This window comes from Xiphophorus hellerii, chromosome 17 (genome assembly GCF_003331165.1).
Source record: "Xiphophorus hellerii strain 12219 chromosome 17, Xiphophorus_hellerii-4.1, whole genome shotgun sequence".
NCBI classification, from domain to species: Eukaryota; Metazoa; Chordata; class Actinopteri; order Cyprinodontiformes; family Poeciliidae; genus Xiphophorus; species Xiphophorus hellerii.
In genome coordinates, this window is record NC_045688.1 from 12,228,047 (window position 1) to 12,253,092 (window position 25,046).

General features: G+C 39.9%; 1 protein-coding gene across 2 annotated transcripts in view; it reads right to left on the reverse strand.

The window, feature by feature from the left end:
* Positions 1–905: 905 nt before the first annotated feature.
* The window catches only part of mdfic (MyoD family inhibitor domain containing), a 28,853-nt gene continuing 4,712 nt past the window's right edge, over positions 906–25,046 (reverse strand). For both annotated transcript variants that reach the window (XM_032589785.1, XM_032589784.1), the window contains exons 4-5: positions 10,823–11,209; positions 906–4,721 (exon numbers count right to left, since the gene is read on the reverse strand). In XM_032589785.1, the coding sequence (XP_032445676.1) occupies positions 4,471–4,721; positions 10,823–11,209 (638 nt within the window). In that variant the 3' untranslated portion in view covers positions 906–4,470. The remainder of the gene's footprint in view (positions 4,722–10,822; positions 11,210–25,046) is intronic.

Consider the following 25,046-nt stretch of genomic DNA (forward strand, 5'->3'; position numbering starts at 1 on the left):
AAACTTCATAACATCTTGATTGTATTACCTAGTGCTTGGCTAGTTCATAAAGATGCTGACATTTATTCTATTATTACCTTTAACAACTGAAAACAATATTTAAAAGAAAAAAGTCAAAATGAATAATTACAATTATAGTAGGCGGGTAATGATGACTATTACAGATCTTCTAAATTAAAAGACCTACGAGGTTTGAAAAACTATAATTAAAATGTGCATTAGTCACATTTTCCTGACAGAAACAAATTGATGTTCTGGGCAGAAAAAGAGAAAGTAGATGGAAACACATTACTGTCACCTCTCCTTTTTTTGGTTTAATTAGTGACATTATACATAATCATTATGTTATTAGTATACAATTCTTAATGTTAGATCTGATACAAAAATGAGAGAAGCAAAACAACATTAATGTTCCCCATATTTTTCTAATCATATCCAACAACAAAAAGCAGCATTTATTCTCATAGCTGAGGATGGGAGCCATTCATTTTCTGGTAAAAAACCCCCAAAACGGCACATCTACCAATTGAATGGGTGCGGTAGGGGGGAGTGGATGGATGGGTGGATGAACAGAGGAGAAGGCCAATAATTTATTTAAAACTGTGAAAAGAAATGACCTTGAGATCAGAGAAGCGCCAGCTTTCTCCCCAGACGGAAAACAGAAACAATGGAGCGGCCCTAATTGTGACATTACAATCCGGCATACAGCGAGGCGATCAGAGGGGGATTGATTAGAGGAGCAGAAATCTGGAAGACTTTGTGAAAAGGTCATTGCGCACTCTACCTGGAGTTTTTCGAAATTTTCAGCCTGCGAGTTGCACTTTAAAGAAGGAACAAAGTAAGAAAAAAAAATGAAAGTGCAACCCCTGCATGATTACAGACTTTAAGGACAGAAATATTTTTTCCCTACCGCATTAGGGAAATAAGACGGCAATTTTCGGGGGTCAGGGCGAATCTGGGCATAAAGTGATGAGGCAAAAATAAAGAGAGGATAGAAAGTGCAGATTCTCCACCAGAGGGCCTGGCCTCAAGGTTAATTGAGGGGTTAATAGGAGGTAATGTTGGGTAAAGGTCAGGCTGCTGTCCCGACCAGCAGGAGGTCTAAGACCTCAGAGAATGTTGTGTGGCATGTACCCATGTTGATGTTAGGATTCTCCCAGAGATAACAGGAGGACTGTGGGAGGCAATCTCACGAGGAACCAATAAAAATGGAGTAAACGGCATCTAAAGAGCAAAATAAGAAAAGTTTTTATTTCTAATGTAGGACATTGGCATAATACAGACATTGACTGAAATAATGAATTTATTTGAAGCGCAGGGATATCTTAATGTAAGAACCCTACAGTCTTGTTTTGGAGTTTATCCACTTGATGTTTGCTGAAATGTCTGTCTGGTTGAAAAGCATGTTAAGACCAAATTGGCACATGGTGTTGCCAAGCCAAACTACAGTTTGCAGAATAAAAGAAACAAAAAGGCCTGCTCTGCAATTAGGGCTAAAAACAGAAGGGTTTTGCCATTTTTCTTGCATGTGGTGATTGTTGGGTTTTAAGGTAAATGCGTCCCCATTATTAGAGAAGAATTGCTTATTTTCCCTTTGCCTGAAAAATATATAAAGTTCCCATAGCAAACTGGAACAGTTTGGCAAAAGCCTTCTTTGTTGAATAAGCTCAGACAAATGAGCCAAATGACTCAAAATGGCGGTGTTTGGCACAGTTGACAACTCATTTTACATCAATAAGCATCCCATTACCTGTGATGCACAGAAGTGGACATGTCATGCTTTGGAGTTGCCTATATTTCCAACTGCTACTTTTTTCCTGTCACAACAGTTTGCAGAATAAAAAAAAAGTGTTAGAAATTTTCAAATTTAGCATCGTTGCTCATACAAAAACAGTAAATCACATTGGGGATGTTTGTGTAAGGCAACTTCCAACTTAAATCGCCATGCCCTTCCTTCTGTCACCATCTCCTTGTTATCAAAGGATGTGAAAAACTATTAAACTAAAAAATGACACAAGGATGAAATGCACAAACAAAAGGCATCAAAATAACAGAGATGTACTACAACAATTCATCATATCACCAGGTTTCTTCTGTTACATGAATTCTTCACATTTTCTAAGTCGTGTTTTCTTGACACTCTGTAGCCCGTAACACATTTGCAGTTTGGGCTCGTCACAAACATGAAAACGAGGTTTACTTCCCGCAGATTATCCACCGAAGAGGGGCACATCCGACCCCCAGTGTACTCATAACACTGAGCTGCTAAGACGAGCCGTGCACGACGGCACATCATCTTTGATGGCGTTAAAAAGGGACATTTCTTGTGACCGTTTAGTAAGCAGTGCTAATGAGGGCCGGCGTTAAGCGTCATCACTTAAACAACATCAAAGCGGATCTCCAAGACAGGAAATGGCTCTGCTGGTGACTCACTATAAACTCATCATGAGATACAGAGAAGAAAATAGAGGAGTACTGCTTAACTCTGCAGTAGTTTACTATTTTATTGTGACACTTGATTCTCATATGACTGGAGAACCAAAAGCTGCTCAAGTGGCAACTCTAGTCATCTGTGATTTTTGATATTTATGCAGAATGCATTGCAAAAACAAACACATTGTGAAAAAAAGTTGTACCATATGCAAGTGACAAAACAGGTTTGTTACAGGCTAACATAGGAAAACAAAGGCTGAACATGTATATATCAGTACAGAGTAATATTCTGTTGGTCAGACTCTTTAATGATTATTTTTTAAAAAGTGCTTCTTTTTCCAGTAAAACAGTCTTCCAATGTTTGCAAATCTGATGTGAGATGAGATTCTTCAGAGAAAAAAAAAAATTATTCCAGCACTTTGTATAATTTTTGCGAAGCTTATTAACAATTTTGTGCTGCTCATTCCACTATCTTCCCCCCCCCAATGCTCAAAATAGAAATGCAAATGCAATTATTCCAGATCACACCCTTAGGTTTTGTGTCAGAAGGTAGCAGAAAAGTGTCGTGAAACACTTAAAATTTTCACCAGTTTCATCTGCTATACAGTAGATAATGTTTTAATGAAATCCACAAGGCTACAGTATGAAATGAGGAATGTATTCACCATCACAAACCCTTATGTTTACAGTGTTGACTGGACTAAAATCGCAACTTTTGGCATAAAAAATAAAACAGAAACAAGATCTTCAAAATGCATTTAGATCACCAATAAGACTAAACAGAGGCATAAAAAGATGTAACTGAACGGCAATCTTTATGTAACAATGAAATGCTTGAAGTCTGCCTATGATAATGCTTTTCTGTACTAGTTAACATACTAACAAAGCATGACACATTCATAAATGTGAATTATTTGTAGTCTTTGCTGGGCTGTTTATTGTGTTGAGCCCAGTGTCCAACTCCTTCACACACACCTCCCTGTTTCTGCTGAATTCAAAGGTAGCAGTTCCATGAGACGTGCATCTTAATACAGTAGAATATCATCCAAAAGTTCATTTATAACTGTAATTCAAGATGAAACTCACTATAAAGACTGATTACAAACAGAGTGATATATTTCAGTTATTTATTTCTGTCCTTTGAACCCCAAAGAGTCTCTTTGTTCACATGATGCTATACTCAACAATTTTTTATTGGAAGTTGAGTGGAAGGAAAAAGTGTGGTAGAACAACGATGCAAGTAAAATGGACAATCTTGCTCTTGAAGAGATTATGAAGCAAAGTCGATTTAAGGTTCTCTCTGCTGACAAGCTTTTTGTGGGCGTCCATTTTATTTTTCAGTGGGATTTGACACCTGCACATAACAGGAAAGAAACCAAAACTGGGTCGAGTGACCCTGGTGTAACTGTTTGATTATTTAGAAAAGTACTCTAAATCCTTAAAAGAATCTAAGGGGTAAAGTCAAGATGTGAATTAGAAAGACCAGAGCTAACCATGCAGAAGAGTTGGGGGGTCACTATTAAAACAATCTTTTTTTTTACATTTTTATTAAAACAATCTGAGTTTTTTCACATCGACATCGACATGGTTCCATGCTATGTTGCACTTATGCATCAATAAAAAAAAAAAGAAAAGGAAAAAAAAAAGCTGGTATTGTGGGCCCATGTAATCCTCTCAAGATTGATGAGTGCTGTGTCCATTTTTCTATCACACTTTTTCCTTCCACTGAACCTTCTATTTATCCACATTGACTCAACACTCTGTTGTTAGAGTCAATATTGTTAATTGATAACACTATTAAATGGAATTGCTGCCTATTATTTGTTGATCGTATGCAAGTCTGATGTTCCAGTAAACAGAATTTTTCTGCTTGCGCTAAACAATAACAAAAAGCAGCTAGAACTATATCAGTGTTTGCGTAATGGATCTGACAACTGTTGCGCTTTTATTCGAATGATCAAAGTAAATGAACTTTTTGATGATTTATATATTGGGATGCACAGGTTTATATTCCACGCCACGGAGGCCCCAGCAAACCTATGTGGGGAAGCAGATGCCGCAGCACTCCATGCAGATTTCCAGGCAATCCGACGACTCGCAGCAGGCGTCCATGATGCCACAGTCCATGTCACAGGGGCAGTTGCAGTCGTCGCCCATGTCGTCGGCGCAGCAGCAACAGCAGCAGGCCTCGGAGGTGCACGCGCCGCAGGAGGCCTGGGCCACCACCATGTTGCAGAGCGTCAGGAACTCGCAGAAGAGACAGGCAAGGATGCAGTGAACGCAGCAATCTGAGTGCGAGCCACAGCCAGGCAGGGTGCCAAGAGGTGGGGTGGGGTGGGTGAGGTGACACAGGGGTTGTGAATAAACACACACACACACACACACACACACAAAAAAAAAGAAAATTATGTAACTTATTGAAGTATTTTTCTGTTGACAACCAAAGTAAAATACTGACTTCGTTTATTAAAAAAAAAAAAAAAAGTGTTGAAAACGAGTGAAAAGTGAGTGTGACAAGCATGCCTAAAGAAGAGACACAGCAAGTCTGTGGTTAACGAGTGATTTTAGCTAAGAAGGAAGGAATGGCGAGAAACAAGAAAATAAAAAAATAATAATTCCTATCCCGCAGTTTTTATTAATGGAGCTGTTAAGCAATTGTGGAATCATCATGCAAGCTGTAGGGTTGATCAAACAAAGATGATTATCAATGTTGAAGAGTCTCACTCGGCCAAATAGGTGAATTAATCCTGAAAACACTTAGACCTCTGATTAACATTTAACCTCCCCGTTCACACTTTTAGTGCATGTGAGGCAGGGATACAGTTTGTTGCGTTGCTGCAATCAAGAATCCCTGTTTGAGTTACAAATTTGCCCATTAACGCTCATGAATCTGAAAAGTATTGACCAATAGGACACACAGTAGTGAGGACAAAGTAATTCTCTCAAATTCAAGCGGTTTCGACATTTAATGGATAATTTGATGAACCCACCGTGTTCAATATGAGGTGGTGGCAGCATTATGCCGTGGGGATGCTTTTTAAGCAGCTGGAAAGGCAATAAAAAGGCTGGAAGGAACAAGGGACAGGGGAAGGACACAAGGGAGGAAAGGAGGAGACTTAAAAGAAAGGAATATTTTTACACACCCTCACATTTTTTTCAAAACTTACCCAAAACCAGAAAATACTGGAACAAAACATCAAACTTTTCCACGCTGCTACAGCTATTGCATAAAATCCCAATTAAAAAAAACACAGAAATGTCAGTGGTTACAACTTGACAAATTGTTAAAAGGGCTTAAGGGGTATAAATATTTGCAATGCTCTCTATCTGGAAACAAATCTAAAAAATATTAAAATAAATACATCAAAACGGAAAGTATAAATGCATAAAATAAATGCTATCCAACTCTCTTCAGCACTCGAGAAGTTCCAAGAAGTTCTGTTGTTGAACTATAAGTCCTTCCGTAAGTGAACCTGGCACACACTCCTCGCAGCTGTTTCTCTTTTTTTTTTTGATCAGAGTTCAGAGCCGTGCCACTGCTTTGGAGTGTTAAAGAGACATGATGTGGATGGATGCGGGGAAAAATAGCATTACAAACAGACTGCATTTGCATGACTTTCATCAGCCCATCTCCAGCCGTCAGAAGTGCCTGTTACTGATTGGGTTAGAGGGGGAAAAAAAAAAAAAAAAACCCGGTGCAGAGTGTGGAGGACAGAACAGGGAAGGCGAACTGAGCCCCACTGAATGTTCATGTTTGATTAATCAAAGTAGAAAGGATTTCTTTTTTTTTTTTTGCCCCCCTCCTCCTGTAATTTTGCAGTGCTGAGGGCTGCAGAGCTGACCAGAAGCGCAGGCTGATACAAACAAGATAGCGAGAGGAATATGAAACGAGGAAGAGCTTGCGTACGTGTCAGAGTGGACGCCTGAAGTTTGAATGCATCTTATTATCCTTATCTGAGGCCTCGACACGGGCGGTGATGGAAGACGCACGAGAACTCGCAGAACCTCGCAAAGTATTCCCACCCCTTGAAGTTTCCCACATTTTGTCACATTAAACTACAAAGCTTAAGGCTTATCTGTGGTATTTCTAAGTGACAGACATCTAGAGCATAATACAAACTGTGAGGTGGAAGGAAAACTATATATATGGTTCATACATTTTACTTTTTTTAAAATGACGAAAAATCTGAATAATGTTTGCCGACCATAAATTTTCCAACCCCTTTACTCTGTTAAAGCCAAGTTAAATCTAATTAAACAAATTTTCTTCGGAAGTACTACGATTTGTGCGAGTACATCTGTGCGTAATTTAATCTCATTAATTTGTTCTGTGAATATCTTAAAGTTTATGAAGAAATTTAAAACAACATCAAACGTTTGTGCACCGTGCAACCTAAGCTGGCACACCAAGGAGAGAACACAAAAAGCAAACCGTCCTGTGGCGACTCTGGAGGAGTTTTGGAGATCCACAGCTCAGGTGGGAAAATCTGTTATACGGAAACTAGTAATACCTCAGGATAATTGCTTAATGCAGTTTGTGTTGCAAATGTACCTCTTAGCAACTTGCAACAATTTAGGGCTGACATGGATAATCGGATTAATAATGATAAATCAGTTTCCTTAACTGGAGTACATAGATCTCAAAACAGGCCATTAAAAAAAAAAAAAAAAAGAATTTAAAAAATCACCTTGTTTTAGCTTCACCTGGTTCAAATTCAGTAAAATAATCCCATCTTTTAATGCATTTCTAATCTGTAAAATGTGCCGATGTTGTTAATCCGTTTATATAATCGTCAGAATAATCTGTTAGCTGCAGTCCTGTCTGAATTTCATGACTTATGTTTTTTAAAATACTTTTTTAAAGAAATGTGAAAATGATGCATCTATAAAGAGCCGGGGGAAAAAAATAAGTACAATGACGTCTGAATGTAAAATGACAAAATGTGAAAAAAGGTTCAAGGGGTATAAATATTTTTTGCAGGGTGCTGCATCTACACCCAGAGAACTTGGCAGACAGAAAATGTGTCTCGTTCTCCTGTTTACTGGCAGTGAACTGCAAGGGCTCCGAAGAAACCAGCTCAAAACTTTAAAGTTCAGCTTAACAAACTCTGAAACACCCAGAGGGTATAGCCATGCCAACAGTGCAACAGCAGACTTTGAGTATGATACAAAAACAGTACACAGACATTAAGCAGTGGACAGCCATCTCAGCTATTCACTTGGATGTATAATTCAGCACCAGCGATTAGTCTGGATCTTACAGAAGCCAGCAAGGAGGAGGAGATGGAGGGAGGGGAACGAGGGGAGAGTCGTACATTGCACACAAGAGAGGTGGACGTGAGGCACAGATTGGCGAGAAAACACACGAGAAAGACGGGCAGAGACGGAGAGAAGCCAACCGACGGACAGACTGAAGCGCAGCACACATTGACAACGCTCCTGTTTAATGTCAGTCGGTGGAGATGAAGCCCGAAAATCGGCGTCCAGGCGTCTCTGAGGAAATAGTAAGAGACGTGTGGAAAGCTGACATCAAAAAAATAAAGGGGAGCGGCGTGACACAAAACAAGCTGGATGGGCCTCGGAGCGGCAAGCTGTGCAAAACATCGAAACCCTCAAAGAGGGGAAAAAAAAAAGAAAGCGGGAGAGGGAGCCTCAGTGACCATGTGGGTCGGATGGTGAAGGTCCACCACATACGACTTAAAAGCCGGCCCTTTTATAATGTATGACTGAGTCAAGGCGCAAAAACAGCCGAGGAAATAGAAAAGAAAGACAAAAAACAGGGGGGTTGACTCTGAATCTCGGAACGAGGCCAAAGCAGCTTGGAGATCTGAACCGATATACAGACAACACGAGTTGAGACGGCCCACCCCGCTGTGCAAAAGGCAGCCTGCTAAACGGCTGCTCAGAAGCATCGGGGTTGTTGGCTCCGGAGCCAACGGCGTGTGCCAAGAATCATTCAGAGCGGGAGAGTCCCCAGAGCTAGCTTCTGCTAGCTCGCGCCTTTTATTTCCTGTGTTCAGAGGGGCTGTTTAGGAGGCTAATTTCACAGGCAAACAGATTATGTTAATCCGTGTAAACATTCAAACAACAGCTTGGCTGCCATCCGGGGGGAAATAAACAGTTGAGAACGAGCATATTGATACTGAGAGCTCTGGCATCTTCAAAAAGGCAACACGCGAAAGCCGTAATGAGACTTGTTGAGCGGTTAGTGTTTTCTATTTCCTGCGCCTCCTCTACTCTGTTTTTTCCCACCAATTAAGACGTGGAAAACATGACACATCGAGACCATGTCTGGTGGTTGCATTTTATCTAAACTTGAGAAGAATTGAGGATGAGGGTACGGCCTTTGTTTTTGGTTGTGTGGGTTTTGCTCTGATGCATCGACTAAAGACCTGACAGCCCGATTTTAAAATCATCTTCCAATCACAGAAGTTTTTGTTTTTGTTTCATCAAATTACAGTTTATATTTAATCAAACTTGGAGCAGCAAAGGGATATATTTCAAGCATTTATTTTGATTAATTTAGATGGTTAAAGCTAACAGGTACAGTAGTTCAACCCCCCCAAAATTTCTGTTTTCCACAACAGGTGCAGAAGGGCTCTAAGGTGCCTTGGAATAAACAATTTGAATACAAAAATGTAAAGTTAGGACATACACAATCCTGGGAAGGCTGCTGATTTGAGTCACTGACGCAAGCCATGGAGAGGTAAGGCAATAAAGGTCAAAGGGCAGTATGTAAGTATTTTTCAACAATCCCGAAACTTGAAAGCAAGGTAAAACAGTGGTAGAAATAAGTAAGAAAAGTACATCCATGTACTCTACAGTATACACACTCAACACTTGGTCAGGGCTACTTGCATAAATTACTGTACCACTGTACCATGGCAACTTGGATTCTAACCCTCTCCACTGTTCCTCCAGGTGCGGTGACCTCGACCCAACAGTTGTAGCTGTTGTCGTGGATACATCTGCAGTGGTTCTGGATGTTCTGGCTCCAGAACAAGTACAAGCCTTGTAAATCTCCTCTTAAACTTATGAATGGATTTTGCTTCACAATCCTCAAGGCTGCCATTATCCTAGCATGTGGGGCTTTTTCAACCACATTTTTCCTTCCACCTAATTATCCATTAATATAGTTAGATTCCGTTTTCAAAACATGCAGTTTATGCAGTAACCATTTGTGATTTACCATCTTTGTGGAGGGTATCAGTGACTTGAGTAATAACATTTCTCCACTAAAATCATTTCTTTTATGCATGAATAAGTAATATTCAGATTTTCTGAAACTGAATCTTGGGTTTCCTTTAGCTGTAAGCTCTAACATAACGCAATTTATCGAAATAGACCTGTAAATAAGCAAAATAAACAGCAAAATATGCTTATCCCCTGGGAAGCGTACTGAAATGGCAGAGAACACACAGCCACCAAACGCAATAGATTGAAGAGGGGAGCAACAGGGCCCTGCTAATGAGGGCCAAGGTGTTGCTGATGGGATGTGGGGAGAGCCAAAAAGGGCCCAGAGAGGTGTGAGGGGCCCGAAGAAGGTTGGTCACGACTTATAATAGGCACCCCGTGCTCTCAGGCCTCGTTAGACGCTCGCACCTATCTCCCTGACGGAAGAGGACCGGCCAGCCGCCTTCATTACTGGACTCACCTCAGCCTCTCACCTGACAAAAGTGATGGCTTTCCCGTATGCCCAACACACCCTCTGACTTATTGTTAACGCAAATAAAAGCCACGGGAGAGAGATAAGATGTCATTTGGTTGACGGGAGTGATAAATGCGAGAGGTCAGCCACCTTCATCATTAAAAGGTGAGAGAAGGTAAGAATTTATTATTGATAGCTGATGTGGGTTTTACTTCATGAGCCTCCGAGAAAATGCCCCAAGCTTCCTGCCATTTTGGTTTTGCTCATCTGATCTTTTATCGAACTCTGGTAAGTCAGGAGGCTTGTATTTTCCTACATGAAGAAAAATGGATGTTGATTTTATGCAAACAAGGTCAATGCTTTCTTTATAAACTTTCTGATATGCTGCCATCAAGCAAAAACCAATAAACTTAGAATCAGAAAACTTTCTTTTTCCCCCCAAAATTTCTTATAAATATTAGAATAATTTTGGTGGCATATTGAGTGAGAAACTGTACACCAAATGACACCAACTGTTTAACCAGGCCATAAGGTCGATTTTCATCATTAGCGTCTAAATTGCCTTTACCTTCCCTGACTAAACCCTGCTGCTCGAAGCTTTGCTGACAAAGTTACAATTATATTAGGATTGTCAGAAGCTGAGATGAAGAGACAGAATTATATAATTAGGAGTTAGAAAAGTTAGTTTGAATTAGTACTGCGTTTTAATCATTAATTGCCAACAGTGTGCCAATTACTAACCCTCTGGTAAAGGAGGTTTCTGCGAGCCCGTGGAGCTGCCTTTGCTCCGTCTGCTGCTGTCACTGTTGACCGACAAGCTGGACTTCAGCTTCCTCTGCACCCTGTGAGACACAGGCGTGGACGGCTGCCTCCTGGGCTGCTCTGTCTGTGGCGTTGCTGTTGCGTTCCCGGGGCCCGACCTGCCCGCCACGTTCGCCCCAACGCCGGCGCCGCAGGTGCACGTCCTCGTGCCCTCGGGGGTGCCAACACCGGAGTGGATTCCGTTGGCGTTCGTCGCTGCGGGCGTGCCGGAGCTGTTGTGGGGAAAGCCATTTTGGTCCTTGGCAGTCTCTCGCTCTGCCTCCTCAGAAGGCGCTGGTTTCAGATCAGACTCGGACCGCAGCTGGGCTGTTGAAAATAAAATGTCAGGATGTCATTTTGAGCTCTTTGTTGTCTTCAACAGAGCTTCAAGATGTTGGATGCTGAATCACAGTTCAATGAAGGAAAGTAGGGAGTCAGGGAAATATTGCTTAGTTGTGATTAATATCAGCAAGGCAACATTCAATAATAGAATTATAACAGCATGTTTTCTTGATTTTATAGAGCCATTTTTTTTGTTGCTATGGCTCAAACTTTCGTTGGGCATATTAATTAGCATTAATAACTTAAAGCAATAATGTGCAATGCCATTTAGGAAAGCTGACGAGAATATAGGCACCTGGCTATATTCTCATATATTAACATGTCAATGCTTATTAATAGGTATTGTCAATTTTAAAAAAATAAACTGGAACTTAAACTATTTAGGAAATTCTTAAACTTTCAGCCCTCCTTGCATCTTGCACTTTATCTGCCACCACTCTTAACAAGATAATGTCAGTCGTGTGACTAATATTTCAAACCCGAAAAAGCGAGCGAAGAGCAGAAACGTACAACTTCACATGTGAAAGAATCATGAAAGCCACCTGTGTAGTCAAACACATTTGTGGCAGCAGCTCCTTGGTGAGTTAAGTCGGCATGAGACGGAGAGATTATTAGAGTAAAAAAAAAAAGAGAAAAAAAAGGAGGAAAGGCAGCCTGTGATAGTGTACAAATTTGTAAAATGGCTGCTGTCTGCAACGGTAATGATCTTCTCTCCTCTGAAAGCTCGGAGATGGCCTCAACCAGACTTTCTAAGTGCGTGTGTGACAGTCGCAGAAAGCCAAGAGACAGCAACCTGTCTGATAAGAAGGAAAAGGAAGGATGCGAGTGAGGAAAAAGGAGGTGGCATTTCACTGAGAGGAACACCTTGCACATTCAGCTCTACTGGGAGTTAACTCCTGCTTTAGCTTCCCTGCACATCAGAGCTACAGTACATGTGCACATGCTGCCAGATTTTCTGAATTATTCATCTCTCTTTTTTTTTTTTTTAAGTTTCTCCGAGTGAACCCTTCTTACTTATTTTAGGCCTTATATGCATTGTCTATATGGCATCGTTGCAACTAAACTTTATATTCTGTCACATTTACCAGCTGTTGTAACAAATCTTTGCAAGCCTCCATATGCCCTCCCCACCCCCCCAAAAAAAACAAACAAAAAAACCCCCACACATTTCCCTAAGTGGATGCACACATGGACGTTAATGCGATGCTGGTAATTTGTTTCCATCTTTATTTTCTTTCTGTCAGCTCACCAACAAGTGCAATTACAGTTAACAAGAGAGCAGGAGTGTGGGAATGGGGCCTTGCAGTTTTTAACAACACATCACCCTGGGAGAGGCCGGATGTGAATGTGGATGTAAAACAAAGCAATTAAATGCGCACTCTGGGCTTTCGCCTTCTCCTCATGCAGGCGTCTGCCTGCTGCTTTAATAAACAAATACAGACTTTGGGGATCAGGATTCCATGCAATTTGAATTAGACAACTGCATGGCACACCACAGAATTCATTATGCAGTGATTTAAAGGCCAGGTTGTTGGATTTTTCATCTCCGAAAGACAAAAAGCCAAAAGAACCCCATCCATGACAATGTATGGAGAGACTGAATCATTCTTAACAAGGAGAATCACAAGAGGGTACATCTGTTGCTGCTTTTAACACGTTTTTAATAAGTGTAACTTTCCTATTCTTCCCCCCACTTATGTAGTCAATTTTGGTCTTGTTTATCAGTGTCAGCACAGTGTGCAGTCGCAGTGTTATCACAGTTTGCGAAGCTTTGGGAGCTGACGGAGGAATATTTTTTTATTTATATATCGAGGAATAAACTAACGGCACATTCGAAATTATGTGTTTTGTTGCAAAGAAAAACATGTTTGAACCCAAAGGCTCATAGAAAAAAAAAAAATCAAAGTATAATTTTATGGGTGATATTGCTGATTGTTTTATTTTCCTATTGTATTTGGGTTTTCATGGAATAAAATATAACGGAAATCCCTTTGCCAGAACAAATTACACAGAAAGTTTTATTCCTGTCAAATATTAACTTTTTTGTCTTTTTTCTCTCTCCCTTTTTGGTTCTTTATTATGATTAGGAAATCAAGACTTTTCCTCCAGCTTTATGGAACTTAAAGAACTATCAAACTACCTGAAGATTTTGCACATGAAGTTGAAAATTATGACTAAATGTAACATGAGCTTCATTGGTCTTTTTGCATACATTTGTGATCTCAAAATACCAAAAGTAAATATTACATATAACATCGTTTTGCATTGCAATAACCAACAGAATACAGTCACTGCATCACAAGGACTGTATTTAGGACAGTTGAGGTGGATTTCAGCATCCAGCCAGAATTGAGTGTCGTTGGGGAAAGAGCCACCCGAGTTCCCCCTACTGGACCCGGTAACTACGTGCGCCGAACTCAGATAAACACATAGCAATGGACGGATACAAAACCATTTCACACATTTTATTTACACAAACAGTTTAGAACATAATTTACTTAAAATTAGCCAAATTTAACAAAATGAGTGATGGCTCTAGACTTCTGCACATTAAATAAACCCGTGTTTATTATTAAACATAATAATGTTTAATTATTCCACATATGACACTAAGCTCCTGTACGTCAGATACGACACCAAAAAAGATTATATCAAAGCTTTATGTATTGAATAAAATATAACAAACTCATCTCTATATCAAAGCAGTTTCTTATCCAATTTGTAAAGTGCCATAATAAGCTTAATAACAGCCATTTCCCGTTATTTAGCTTAAGTGAAGCAGCCGCATGGACCCTCACATTCAAACCCACGTCGATGCATAAAAACAGCCAAAGAAGACTGGGAGGCATAATTGCCTTCCCTTTGCAGGAAGTCAACCTTCCAATTTGCCTACGTATAAATACTTATTAAGAAACCACCAAGTAAAAATTAGAGTACATAAGCGGTTAGTCGGGTTTCAGACACAGTGCAGAGCTCCACAGAAGTGGCTAAACTCAGCGGAGTTCTGCTATTCGGTAGCAGGTCCTCGGTTTGGACAGTAATCACACAGTGGCAGTCTTTTATTTTTAACCTGCTGAAAATGGAGACTGAGATTAATGGACACAATGGAGCAATATTCATAATCATTGATCATAATAATGATCATACTGTCAAAGATGGCAATGACAGACTCGTACAGTCACCAGGAGACAAATGAAGAGATAATGAGAAAAAGCAGAAATGAGGAAAAACTGTAGAATTCCATTAAAACTTTTCGCTGTGCACTTTAGTCTAGTAATGGGAAACTAAAGCAGAAATTACATTTTACACTTTTGTTTGTTCCTGACTGACAAAACCATATTGTCATTGATAATAATATTCCAGAGAACATTAATTCAGTGAAATATACAATACCAAATAACTGTTTTTGACATTATTGATGCCATACTTTTGCTATTCAAATAACTCATTTAATACAGCATTCCTGTAATTTAGATATGACAGTTTTAACATGTTCAAAGTTTTCATGGAATCTGTATTTTGTGACTTTTGGGGTTATGAATGAGGCGCAAAGCCTCATTGAGTCTGAAATACCAAAACTCTTGGGACTCGAGTTTCTACTAATTCCATTTTGTGGTAATACGTTTTGAAATAATATAGTCTGATATTTCATCTAAAGATACTTTAAAGTTACTTGTTGTTTTTTTTTTTCTTTTGGGTCTGCAAAGATCTACATTATCCCTACTACAGCCAATACCAAGATGTGAAACTTACAAATCCCTGTAAGTTCAGTTAAAAAAAAAATAAAAAAAATCATAAGTCCAACAATCTTCTAAGAAAGCAATAGAGTCCTGAAATGACTGAATGAACACAGCCCAACCGCAGGCACCGGAACAACATGTTTTGGAGGAAGAGCTGGACATCCGCACGCAACGTACACACACGCAAGCTTCAAATTGGACTTGTAACTGCCCTATTTCCAGCACATCAACAACTGTTGAGGGTGTACGTTTGTAGTTGAATAAAACATGGTATTCCCCTACACACGCTGTCACACACATCACAGGGGAAACTAGGGGCTGAGTGGTTCTTGACTGTCTAAGCAGCATCCCAATTTGGTCCCAGCTACTAGTAGCTGACAGCCTCAAATATCTGGGGAGCATTTTTAAAAGGCCAGCGCTTGATGGATTCATGAAGAACACACAAATATAATTGCTATTTGTCACAGAGTCTTCAGTGGCTGCGCCACACAGGGACCACACGGCGGAGTGCCTGAAGAGAACGGGTGTGCAGGGGTGGATGGAGCGGAGGGGGGATCGCGCTGTATGTAAAACCGAGTATTCTGTATAAACACCTCGTTTTTGGCACAGAAAAATAGGTCCTACAGGAGGGAGCTGGAAACTGCACCGAAAAGAGAGTGAGAGAGAAGAAGAGGAGGCCCTAACACACACACAGCACACCCATCAAGGTGAAATATGCATACATGTATGCACGCATACATGTCAATTGAAACAAAGCTGTATAAACAAGCATTCTAAAATAGTTGGGAGCATGAAAATAGACCCCAAAAGGTCAAACAGGGCGGTATGGAGATTCTCATTTGCACAGCACTGCATGAGAAGTCGCAGGTAAAGGCGTGGAGCAGATTGAACAATCACAGTAGATCCGCAGTTCTAAAGCTTGGTCCTTTTTAATATTAATGCCCCCGAGACAGGGAGAAACGGGCGAAAGGTGTTTGCTCAGGCTTATTAGAATGCCCATCATAGACAGCATACAGTTATTCAAATGTCACATCAGTCCCTCCAAATAAAACACCCCAATGCAGATCTTGTAGTCATCTCCTAATAGCCGTTATTACACAACGCAGCGAGTTTTGTGAATTTACACTGAATAGAATATGCGAGCACCTTTACTGTTAGTTAGGAGCCACACAGGCAGGCCCTGCGCCTTGTTTATCTTTACATGCCACGCATTAGAAAAACATGTATATTTTCTGCCTGAATGGTCCGCATACCTGCATGATTGAAATGCTAATTTGCAAATGTGCAATGACCTAGTCAGACTCCTCTTACCACCGACTGCCACCCCCGCTTCCGCTCACTGCCAAAACAGCCTGAGGTATCATCTCTCCTCCTAACAAACAGTGGTGTGGAAAAACCCCTGCTTTCAATCCAAAGGGATACATTTTCTCATTAGAAATTATACATCTTCCCCAGTCGTATTTATAGACGCAAAACCAAGGGAATTACGCAGCAGAGAGAGCGGAGGGGGACACGCAGAGAGAGAAAAATAGTGCAATGAATGTTATTACAAAAGGGCTCTGATTGTAATTTTCCTTGGGCGTATCAAAGCCTCGTTTACTGTCTGACCTTCTAAACTCTAAGACAAGGACTTTCTTTATTTTGGAAAAAAAGAGGTTTTGAAAGGAATGGGCTACAAAAAACTTAATATGTGGAACAACGTTCAAGCATCCCATAAAATTGGAAAGCACAGATGCACCGACTGCTTGGAATGCAAAAGGAATAGGCAGATATTTCCCCTTCTCTTTTTAAGTTTGACCAATTCCTTAAAAATCTGACTTTATCTTTGAATCAGTTTTAACCTACATAAAATGTTTTTTTTGTTGTTGTTGTTTTATTTAAAGCACCAAATCACTTTCATTTCAGTCTAGAGTTGTTTTTAGTGGAGCAGAATGAGCTAAAGTTAGACACGATACATAAAAACCCAATCAGAGGAACCAAAAGATGTAAGAGAGAACTGGAACAGATGATGGATTTTCCAAAGAGAGAAGTTCACAAAAAACTGGCAATTTTTGTTTGACTCAGCTGTTTTCTCCATTTGAACAAGAAGACAAATAGTACAACTCCCCGTGTGTTCTTGTTACAATTATCCTCCTTTTTTGGGACTGAGTTAGAGGAAACAAATCACAGGCATGTTTATTATTTAAGATATAAAGCGGCAGGATAGTGGTGACAATCTCCAGTAGTCACCAGACACCCTGGACTGGTTGTCAGTCCATCACAGGACAGATAAAAATGCTTTGCATTTGTTAAATGTTTCCAGAGTAAGGTCTTTCCTATAGACCATTTATAGACCATTTTTGGTCTATAAAACACACCGAGTAAAACCAACAAAAACATTTTAAAAATCTGCGAAATGTTATGGACAAATCTTGAGGCCTGAACTGGAATAACTCAAAGCCAAGGGATTTTAGAAGAAATGTTTCTCTTCATTTCTTTACATGTTCTAGTCCTTAGGAACAGAGAATGACAATCTGATTAGGTCAGTCTAAATTGGCTGGTGAAACTGCAAAAACAGTTTGACCAAACTGTCAAACTGCAAACTTTATATCCAGTTTATGTACTGTATATTTAAATATACAAAAAAATAAAAAATAAAGAGATTTTTAAATGTTATAGATACTTGTTATGAATGATGATAAAGCTCTTAAGGGGATATTGCAATAATTCAAATCTAAAAAACAAACACGGTCCAATGAACAGTCCATTTCTTAAAAAAAGAGAAAGAAAAAGGATCTTATTAATATTAGATGTCAAATGTCTGCTGTAAAAGTGACATTAAATAGAAAAATTAGATAGCAAGGTATGGATCTCCAACAAGAACTCTCTTCTACAGCGTTGACACAAACTGGTCGGCGACCTGACACGGGTTAACAGAAATGTCACTTGTTCCAATAGACATTCAAAAAAAAAAAAGAAAAGAAAAAAAGAGAAAAAGTGATTCCGGCCATCAACCAGCAATCCTTGCCCTGTCAGTTCATTTACAGGCAGACAATGTTTTGTATTTATTCTAGATAAAATGATGGTGTTCAGACGATGATGATTGCTGAAGAAAGCTAAATTACCTGCTCTGATATTGGATCCTCATCAGCAGAAATGACATGCTGGGTGTGTGCGGTAGCCAGTCACGGAACTCTATTAACTGTCTTCACCTGTCAAGGCTGATCATATTGCTTTGCATCTCATTTGAGCAGGAAACATCACCTTCTTCCGCATTTTTCTGCTGCTCTGGGTCACGCCGACAAACGGCTTAACTGATTTTAAATAGCCACAGACTCATATCCTTTCGTTGTTTTAGTTCTCTAGAACGCTCACTTATTTTTGACTTATCCTACACACTGGGGGAAGTGACACTTCCTTTACTTGTACCGCAGCTGTCGCTTCTACCCAACACAAAGAGAGAAAGCGTGTCAGGGATTTACTAATTTCAAATTTTGCTGCTGATTAAGTGGAAAAAATAACCCCCTCGGACCTTGTTCTGCTTAATTACATTTAACGGCAGCAAAGGCATCTTAAAAGACGAGAGCTTGATTTGGCAAAATGAACCTCTCAGCACAAGTGGTAAGGTGTGCATGCTGGGAAAGGGGTGGAACGGGCTATCGTACTGGGCTGGGGTGGGGTATCATCAATTATCCTTTGATTTCAAAAATGGAACATTCTCCGAAGATTAATATGTTTGACTGCCGTCTAAAATAACCAAATCGCCCAATGAAATGCCGTCTTTCATTTTAAATTTGTCAAGGGAAGGTGATTTATACGCCAGACTCTGCAAAATCTGCCGTTACTGACGTCTCTGTTCTCCACTGCTGTGTGCAACGCAAAGCAAAATACGCACAGCATCAATCCCTCTTGAACCTTTTCACTAATCTCATTACAATTTGTCTGGATTTTACGTAAAAAGCAAACGAGGCACATAATTTGGAAAATGCTGCACCTCCTAAAAGTTTTTGCAAATAAGAGTTCCGAAATGTACGAAAAGTATTTGTGAAGTGCCACGGGAAATCCAGGAGCGAGTAGCTAAGACAAAAACGGAGAAAATATGAAAATCACCAATTTCTGATAAAATAAAGTTTTTTGCAAAATGTACTCGTTGATTGCATGAAAATCACTCCAAGATTTAAATAGCATTTTCTGTTACTTTAAAATGATAAACTTTGTGTTTGAGTTAAAGTTGCTTACAGAGTAAATCAGGGATGCTTCAGAGGGTGTAGGGATACACACACAGCTGATTAACATACCGGGCTTTATGGGCTGTTCACATGCTTTGATTAGTGATTTTGGCCAATAAGTTCAAAGTTGGAAAGAAACACATGGCTACTAAGCATCGTCACCACAATGCAGTATTATATCAATTGAGGAGACCTCTTGTGCAGATCCATTCCAAATCTGTAATCCAGGCCTCTGGAAAAATCTGTGACAAGACTCACAAATGTGTGTTCACAGAGGTTATTCTTTAAACATGAATTACTTTCCATATACTTCACGCATGCTTTGTGTCACATTATCACACAGAATCTCAATGCTACCCTTGTTCTACTAATCCTTAGATAAATGTAAGCAATTGATTAAGTTTTTAAGTATTTTTGTTTTATTTTTTTCTTCCCTGCACATATTTCTTTGAATTAGACCTTAAACGGCCAACTACCACAATTTTTACAAAGATCAGTTATGACGTGACTCAGAGCAGGCCTGAGGTTGCTGCCAGGCTTCATACGCCAAAAGTCGTGCTCCACCCTCTCTTCTCTGATGACTTAAAACAAAACTCGGGAGCAAGGGAGAATGAGGGGAAAGGGAAGGAAAGAAAACGGAGGGCTATATTTTCAATTTCAGTTACATCTCTGACTCAGTTTTTCCACACAGCTTCAAATTCTCCCTCCAGGGAGGGAAACTTGCCGTTTTCTTTTTTTTTCTTTTCGTTTAAATTCAACGGAAGGCGGGCTCACACTGTGCTATATGCACACAGGGGTCAAAAAGAACAACACATTAAAAAAAACTGTATTCGGAAAGTCAGAAATGGGCACAAATATACCACAGAGGTCCTTCTCTGGGTCAGAAAGGGGTTAGGCAGTCTATCAAAATACCCCCACACCCAGTTCCTTTATTTGCTCTGTATCAATCTCAGCATTAACCCGCTGCTAATGGGACAGCTGTGGGTCAGTGCCTCCTGTCTTAGAGATGCCAATCAAGACCTTAAGCTGAGAGATCAGCCTTTGGGACATAGGTGTTCGTCTGCCTCTGAGTGGCTTTTAAAACACAGAGACGCCTGTATTGATTTTAGCTCTAGCCTGAAAGAGAAAACGGGGGTGGGCGGCAGTGGTGGCAGTGTCAGTTGTGCCTCTGTGTGTCTGGACGGCGGCCAGCCCGTGGTCCCTGGTCACCCTTCACTGATCGGGGTGGGGAGGGGCGGGCGGAGGGGTTGCTCCGAATGACCTAACAGAGAGGCGCTGAACCTGCAAACACGGAGGGGCCACGGAGTTGGAAGCTCGGGGGGTTCGGGGCTAGTGGGGCAACATCAGCAGAGATCTCATAATAGAAAAGGGTTTTAACCTTAATGTTGGAGCCAAAACCCTGTTAGGGGCCTAGTAATACCCCCTGTGCTGCTGTCATTTCAACTAGTTGATTTTTTTTTTCTTTTTTGGATACCCACCCCCATGTATGAGTGGGTTGTGAAAGGCAATGACACTGTCATTGTTTTTGGCAGTTCACAACCTGTGCTTTACGCCTGAGAATTTTGATTATTTGTTGTTTTAATTTATATGAAAAAAAAAAATCTGAAAGCTGGGAACTTGCTGAAGTTTTCCAAACATACAGCAACTTCACCTTTGCCTGTCACATTCCAAGCACATACTGTGAACTATTCATTGGGCTTTCATGACCTTATAAAAACATTCAAATGTATCACTGTGAAGTTGAACTTTAACAATTTTACCAATAAAATACTTTTAATGTTTAACAGGCAATTTTTGTCCTGTATTACTTAACCACAACCAAATAAAATCTAATACAAACAATTACATGCAAAAAAATCACCTAATTTGTACCACCTGTGTAGCTTCAATGTGTTTTTGTTCTTAAGAGAACATTAGCATGCTATTTTCCAGTTTGCCGGAGCACAATAAGAACATTCTCTGGCCATGTGAGATATAAACTACTATTTTTAATTGAATGCAAACTGCAATGCGTGGTGGATTACAGTTATCACACTGAACACATCACACCCACTGAGAAGAATAAGTTTCAGTAAATGAAACTAAGCTTCTTCAAAGAGCAGATCTGGGCAGGAAGGTGAATGCAGATGCAGACCACACCTTTCAGGCTTGTATTTGCAAATACACTGCACTTTGTGCTCATTTATTAAATTATATACACTAAAGTTTGAGTGTTCATAGAAGTTTACAGGGTATGAGTGTCTATGACCATCATTCAGTTTGAATCGAAATGAGGAACATGGTGTTCAACAATAAGGAAGACAGAAAAAGACTCTAATGATTAAAATCTATATGTGTACCCTTCTATTTAATGTGCACTTAAATAATTAAGAATTGAGGTATGCATATCTAATCAATTGGCTCAACTACTTTGGATATCTTAAAGAAAAAAAAATGGTGAAAAGTCTTCGGCACTTTGAATAAAATATGCTAATTAACGCACTTGAAATTTCCCATATGAAATCTATTTGCAGCAAGACAATGAGAAAATAATTACAACAGAGGTAGAATTACAATGACCGTTTTAATCAACCCCTGCACTAGCATTTCACCCTATTTATACAGTTTTTGATTCCATGACCCACTGGTAAGTAATCACTTGAAAATTACGGTGCAGTTTATAATAGGCCTATGCTTTGGAGGCAGTTTTTCTGCAAAGACAGGGCTCTCGGGATTACAATAAAGATATGAATCTTGCAAAACAACAATCAGCACAGAGCTCTAATAACTGGCATAAAGACTCAAAGAAAAGCAAACTGACATGAGGTTAAAAGTCTCAAAGTGCCCAAGGCTCTTTGAAAGGCGCATAAGGTAATGCATGGGGTGATTGCGGTGTTGGAACCAACACCGGATAAACATCTCATCTATCCAACGTTTGCATTTACAAAGTCGAGTAAAACTGTGCAGTCCTGTCCGATTAAATCCGCTCTGCATCTATTATGCGGGGGGGTGTGGAGGGTCACAAAGTTCATTTCAAAAAGGTCAACTCTTCCTAAAAGGTAATAAACTCAAACGAGTGGCACCAACGAGTGCAATCTGAGATTCACACAAAGGCCAGACTTAAAGCCTTTATTTCGAAAGTAGTCGTGTTATTTGACCTCACTTTCTTATAAAGTTACACTAAGATAAAATAACACAGGCTATTAAGTTCATCTCTATCAACCAAAGAGGAATTAAAAAAAAAAAAACTACTTGCAATCTGGTGAATAGCGTAATGATTAAACTCCTAAAACCCGCTGCGAGGTGGTAGTGATTTATTCCGAGGCGGTGGCTGGAGAGGAAAGGCACTGTTTGCAGAGATATCAGCCGTAAGAGCAGAACGGTCCGTTGAAGAATGTCTCTCTCCCCACAGGAATTCTCCCACCTCACCCTGGATGGCAGACCTAGTGACGGACAGTTCTCTGAGAAAGGCAGCGAACACTGCTGTCTACCAAACCAGAGGGCTCTCAGACACAAAACCATCCGAGGGTCATAGACATTTTCTTTTAATGGGAAAAGTTTATACTTTTCTAAAAGTACTGAGAACCTCAGTACTTTTCTCAGTACTTTTTTTTTTTAGACAATTTTAAGGTATAGATACTTTGTAGTTGTTCTGGTTACAAAAATTCCATATGAATGCATGGCAGAAATCATAAGGAAAGTAAGTATTTGGAGAATAATCAGGCAACAAATAGAAAAAATATTAAAAATCACAGATTAACAAATGTGTGAATGGACAGATTATGGACAGGAGAAAGGGAGGAAGAATTCAGCGGAATTAGACGAAAATATGGATCTTTAAGACAATGGAAGAAGTACTAAAGTATACAAAAAAAGAATAGTTTCAATTCCTTTTTCCTTTTTTCCAAACAGACAAATTTCAGACTTTGTAATATCCTTCTTATTTGAAATAGTTTATTTTATTTTACAGCTTTCACTATAAATTCCTGTGATTGAACCCTGTGTCCTACGGGTGCCCTGTTGGGAATTATGCAACCGCTGGCCAATTTCAGGAACTCGTTTCAAGAGGACCGACCCAGCTGACGTAATGGCTGACCTGTCAAAACAGTGTTATTGGAGCTGAAATGGGATCGCTGTTGTTATCAAAACAGCATAATGGACTTCCTCTTGTAGAGAAAACTTATTGTCCAGATACAGTACACAAGTTCTAAATCAGACAGCCGGGGGAAAAGAAAACCGCAAAGGCTCAGATGTAGGCAGGCAGATGATTTCTTATTGATTTCCTGTTTCTGCGGTGGAGAGGGCTCTCAATTACCCCTAGCAGCAAGCGCAGCACCCCCTGAACACAGCTAAACTACAGTGAGCCCATGGGACTCCGTGATATAAATAAGCTAAGTTAACTCGGCCAAAATGGATTATCAACTTAAAGGGGTAAAATCAATTCCAAGTCAAAAGTGATATCCAAGACTTAAAAGTAAACTTGAACTTCGTTGCACCACTTTGATGACTTAAAAACACATCATTTTATTTTATTTTTTTTCTCCTCTGGTAAATAAGCCACAGCCAAGTCATTAAGCTTAATAACAAACAAAAAAAGAAAGGAGTAGGAGGAAAAGGGCACTCTGGAAAAGTTAACAACAGTGAAACAAGAGACCTGCAGTCAAGAAAGGTGTTAAATGAAAACATAATCCTTATTACAGCAGCAATCAGCTGCTATTAGCCCATGTTGTCACATCTCACTCCTCTCAGGAACAATGAAGCACGAATACACAAAGCCTTTTAGTCGCGTTTCACTCTGTGACCTGCAATCTATATCTCTGTATGGAGTGGAATTACTGTGCAACTAGGTTTAATTAGAATTGCTTCTAAATCAATGGCAAATTGCTGTTTAGCAGAGCCTTGCTGTGCTCTACATTTGCATAAAACAATATGATTAGATCAGAGTCGCAAGAAAGTTTCCAGCCTGAACCAGAAGAAATGCCACAAAGTACACAATGGCAACGGTTGAAAGGTTTTTATGGGAGACTTTTTGTTTCTAATTAGGAAGATGCCTCCAGAAGTTCACAAAACTTTACTCAATAAAAGGTCAGACGCATTCCAGTTTTGTCCATTTCTGAATCATGTATTTAAAAGTTCACCCTGAATTCACACCGGACAAGCGGCTAAACTGTCGAGTTGTTGGTTGAACGACTGACGGATGATTGACAAGCGGCTTGTTGATGGACGGACGGAAGGAAAGGTGAACATACAACAAACCAACATAAGAGACACACAAATATATAAAAAGAAAAGAAGACGTCCAGACAGATTGACAGAGGATAGTTGGATGGACTAATGTACAGTTAGAAATGTTGATGGACAGACATAGGAATAGACGGATGATAGACGGAAGGACAGACAGATTTATGGATGATATGATTGATGGATTGGACAAGTCTATTCCCCACCTCCCCCCAATTTTGCAAACCTGGAAGCTACTTCAATTAAAATACACTCTTCCCCAGTCTGCAATAACATCCTGTGAAGAGGTAAACGTTGGCACTGGGTTAAAGAAACTACAAGTAGGACTCAATCGATACACGAGGACGGCCAATGTCTGAGTACATGAGGACGGCCAATACCACAAACCGGATTTCCCGTCTTGCAAAACACATGGCTGAGGGTTTGGAAGAAGTAAAAATGACCAATTGAGCCAAGTCTTGGTCATAACGTCAGAATAAGACAGCAGGCATGTTACACTCACTTGCCAAGAGGCCGAGCTGCTATCTGGGTATTACTGTAATTGGAAACAGTGAAGCTAATATTTTAGTTGGCCAACTGACCCTAACACAGGAACAGCATAACAAAACCTTTTCCTATAAGGTGAGAATATTGCCATTAGAAAAAAATCTGAGT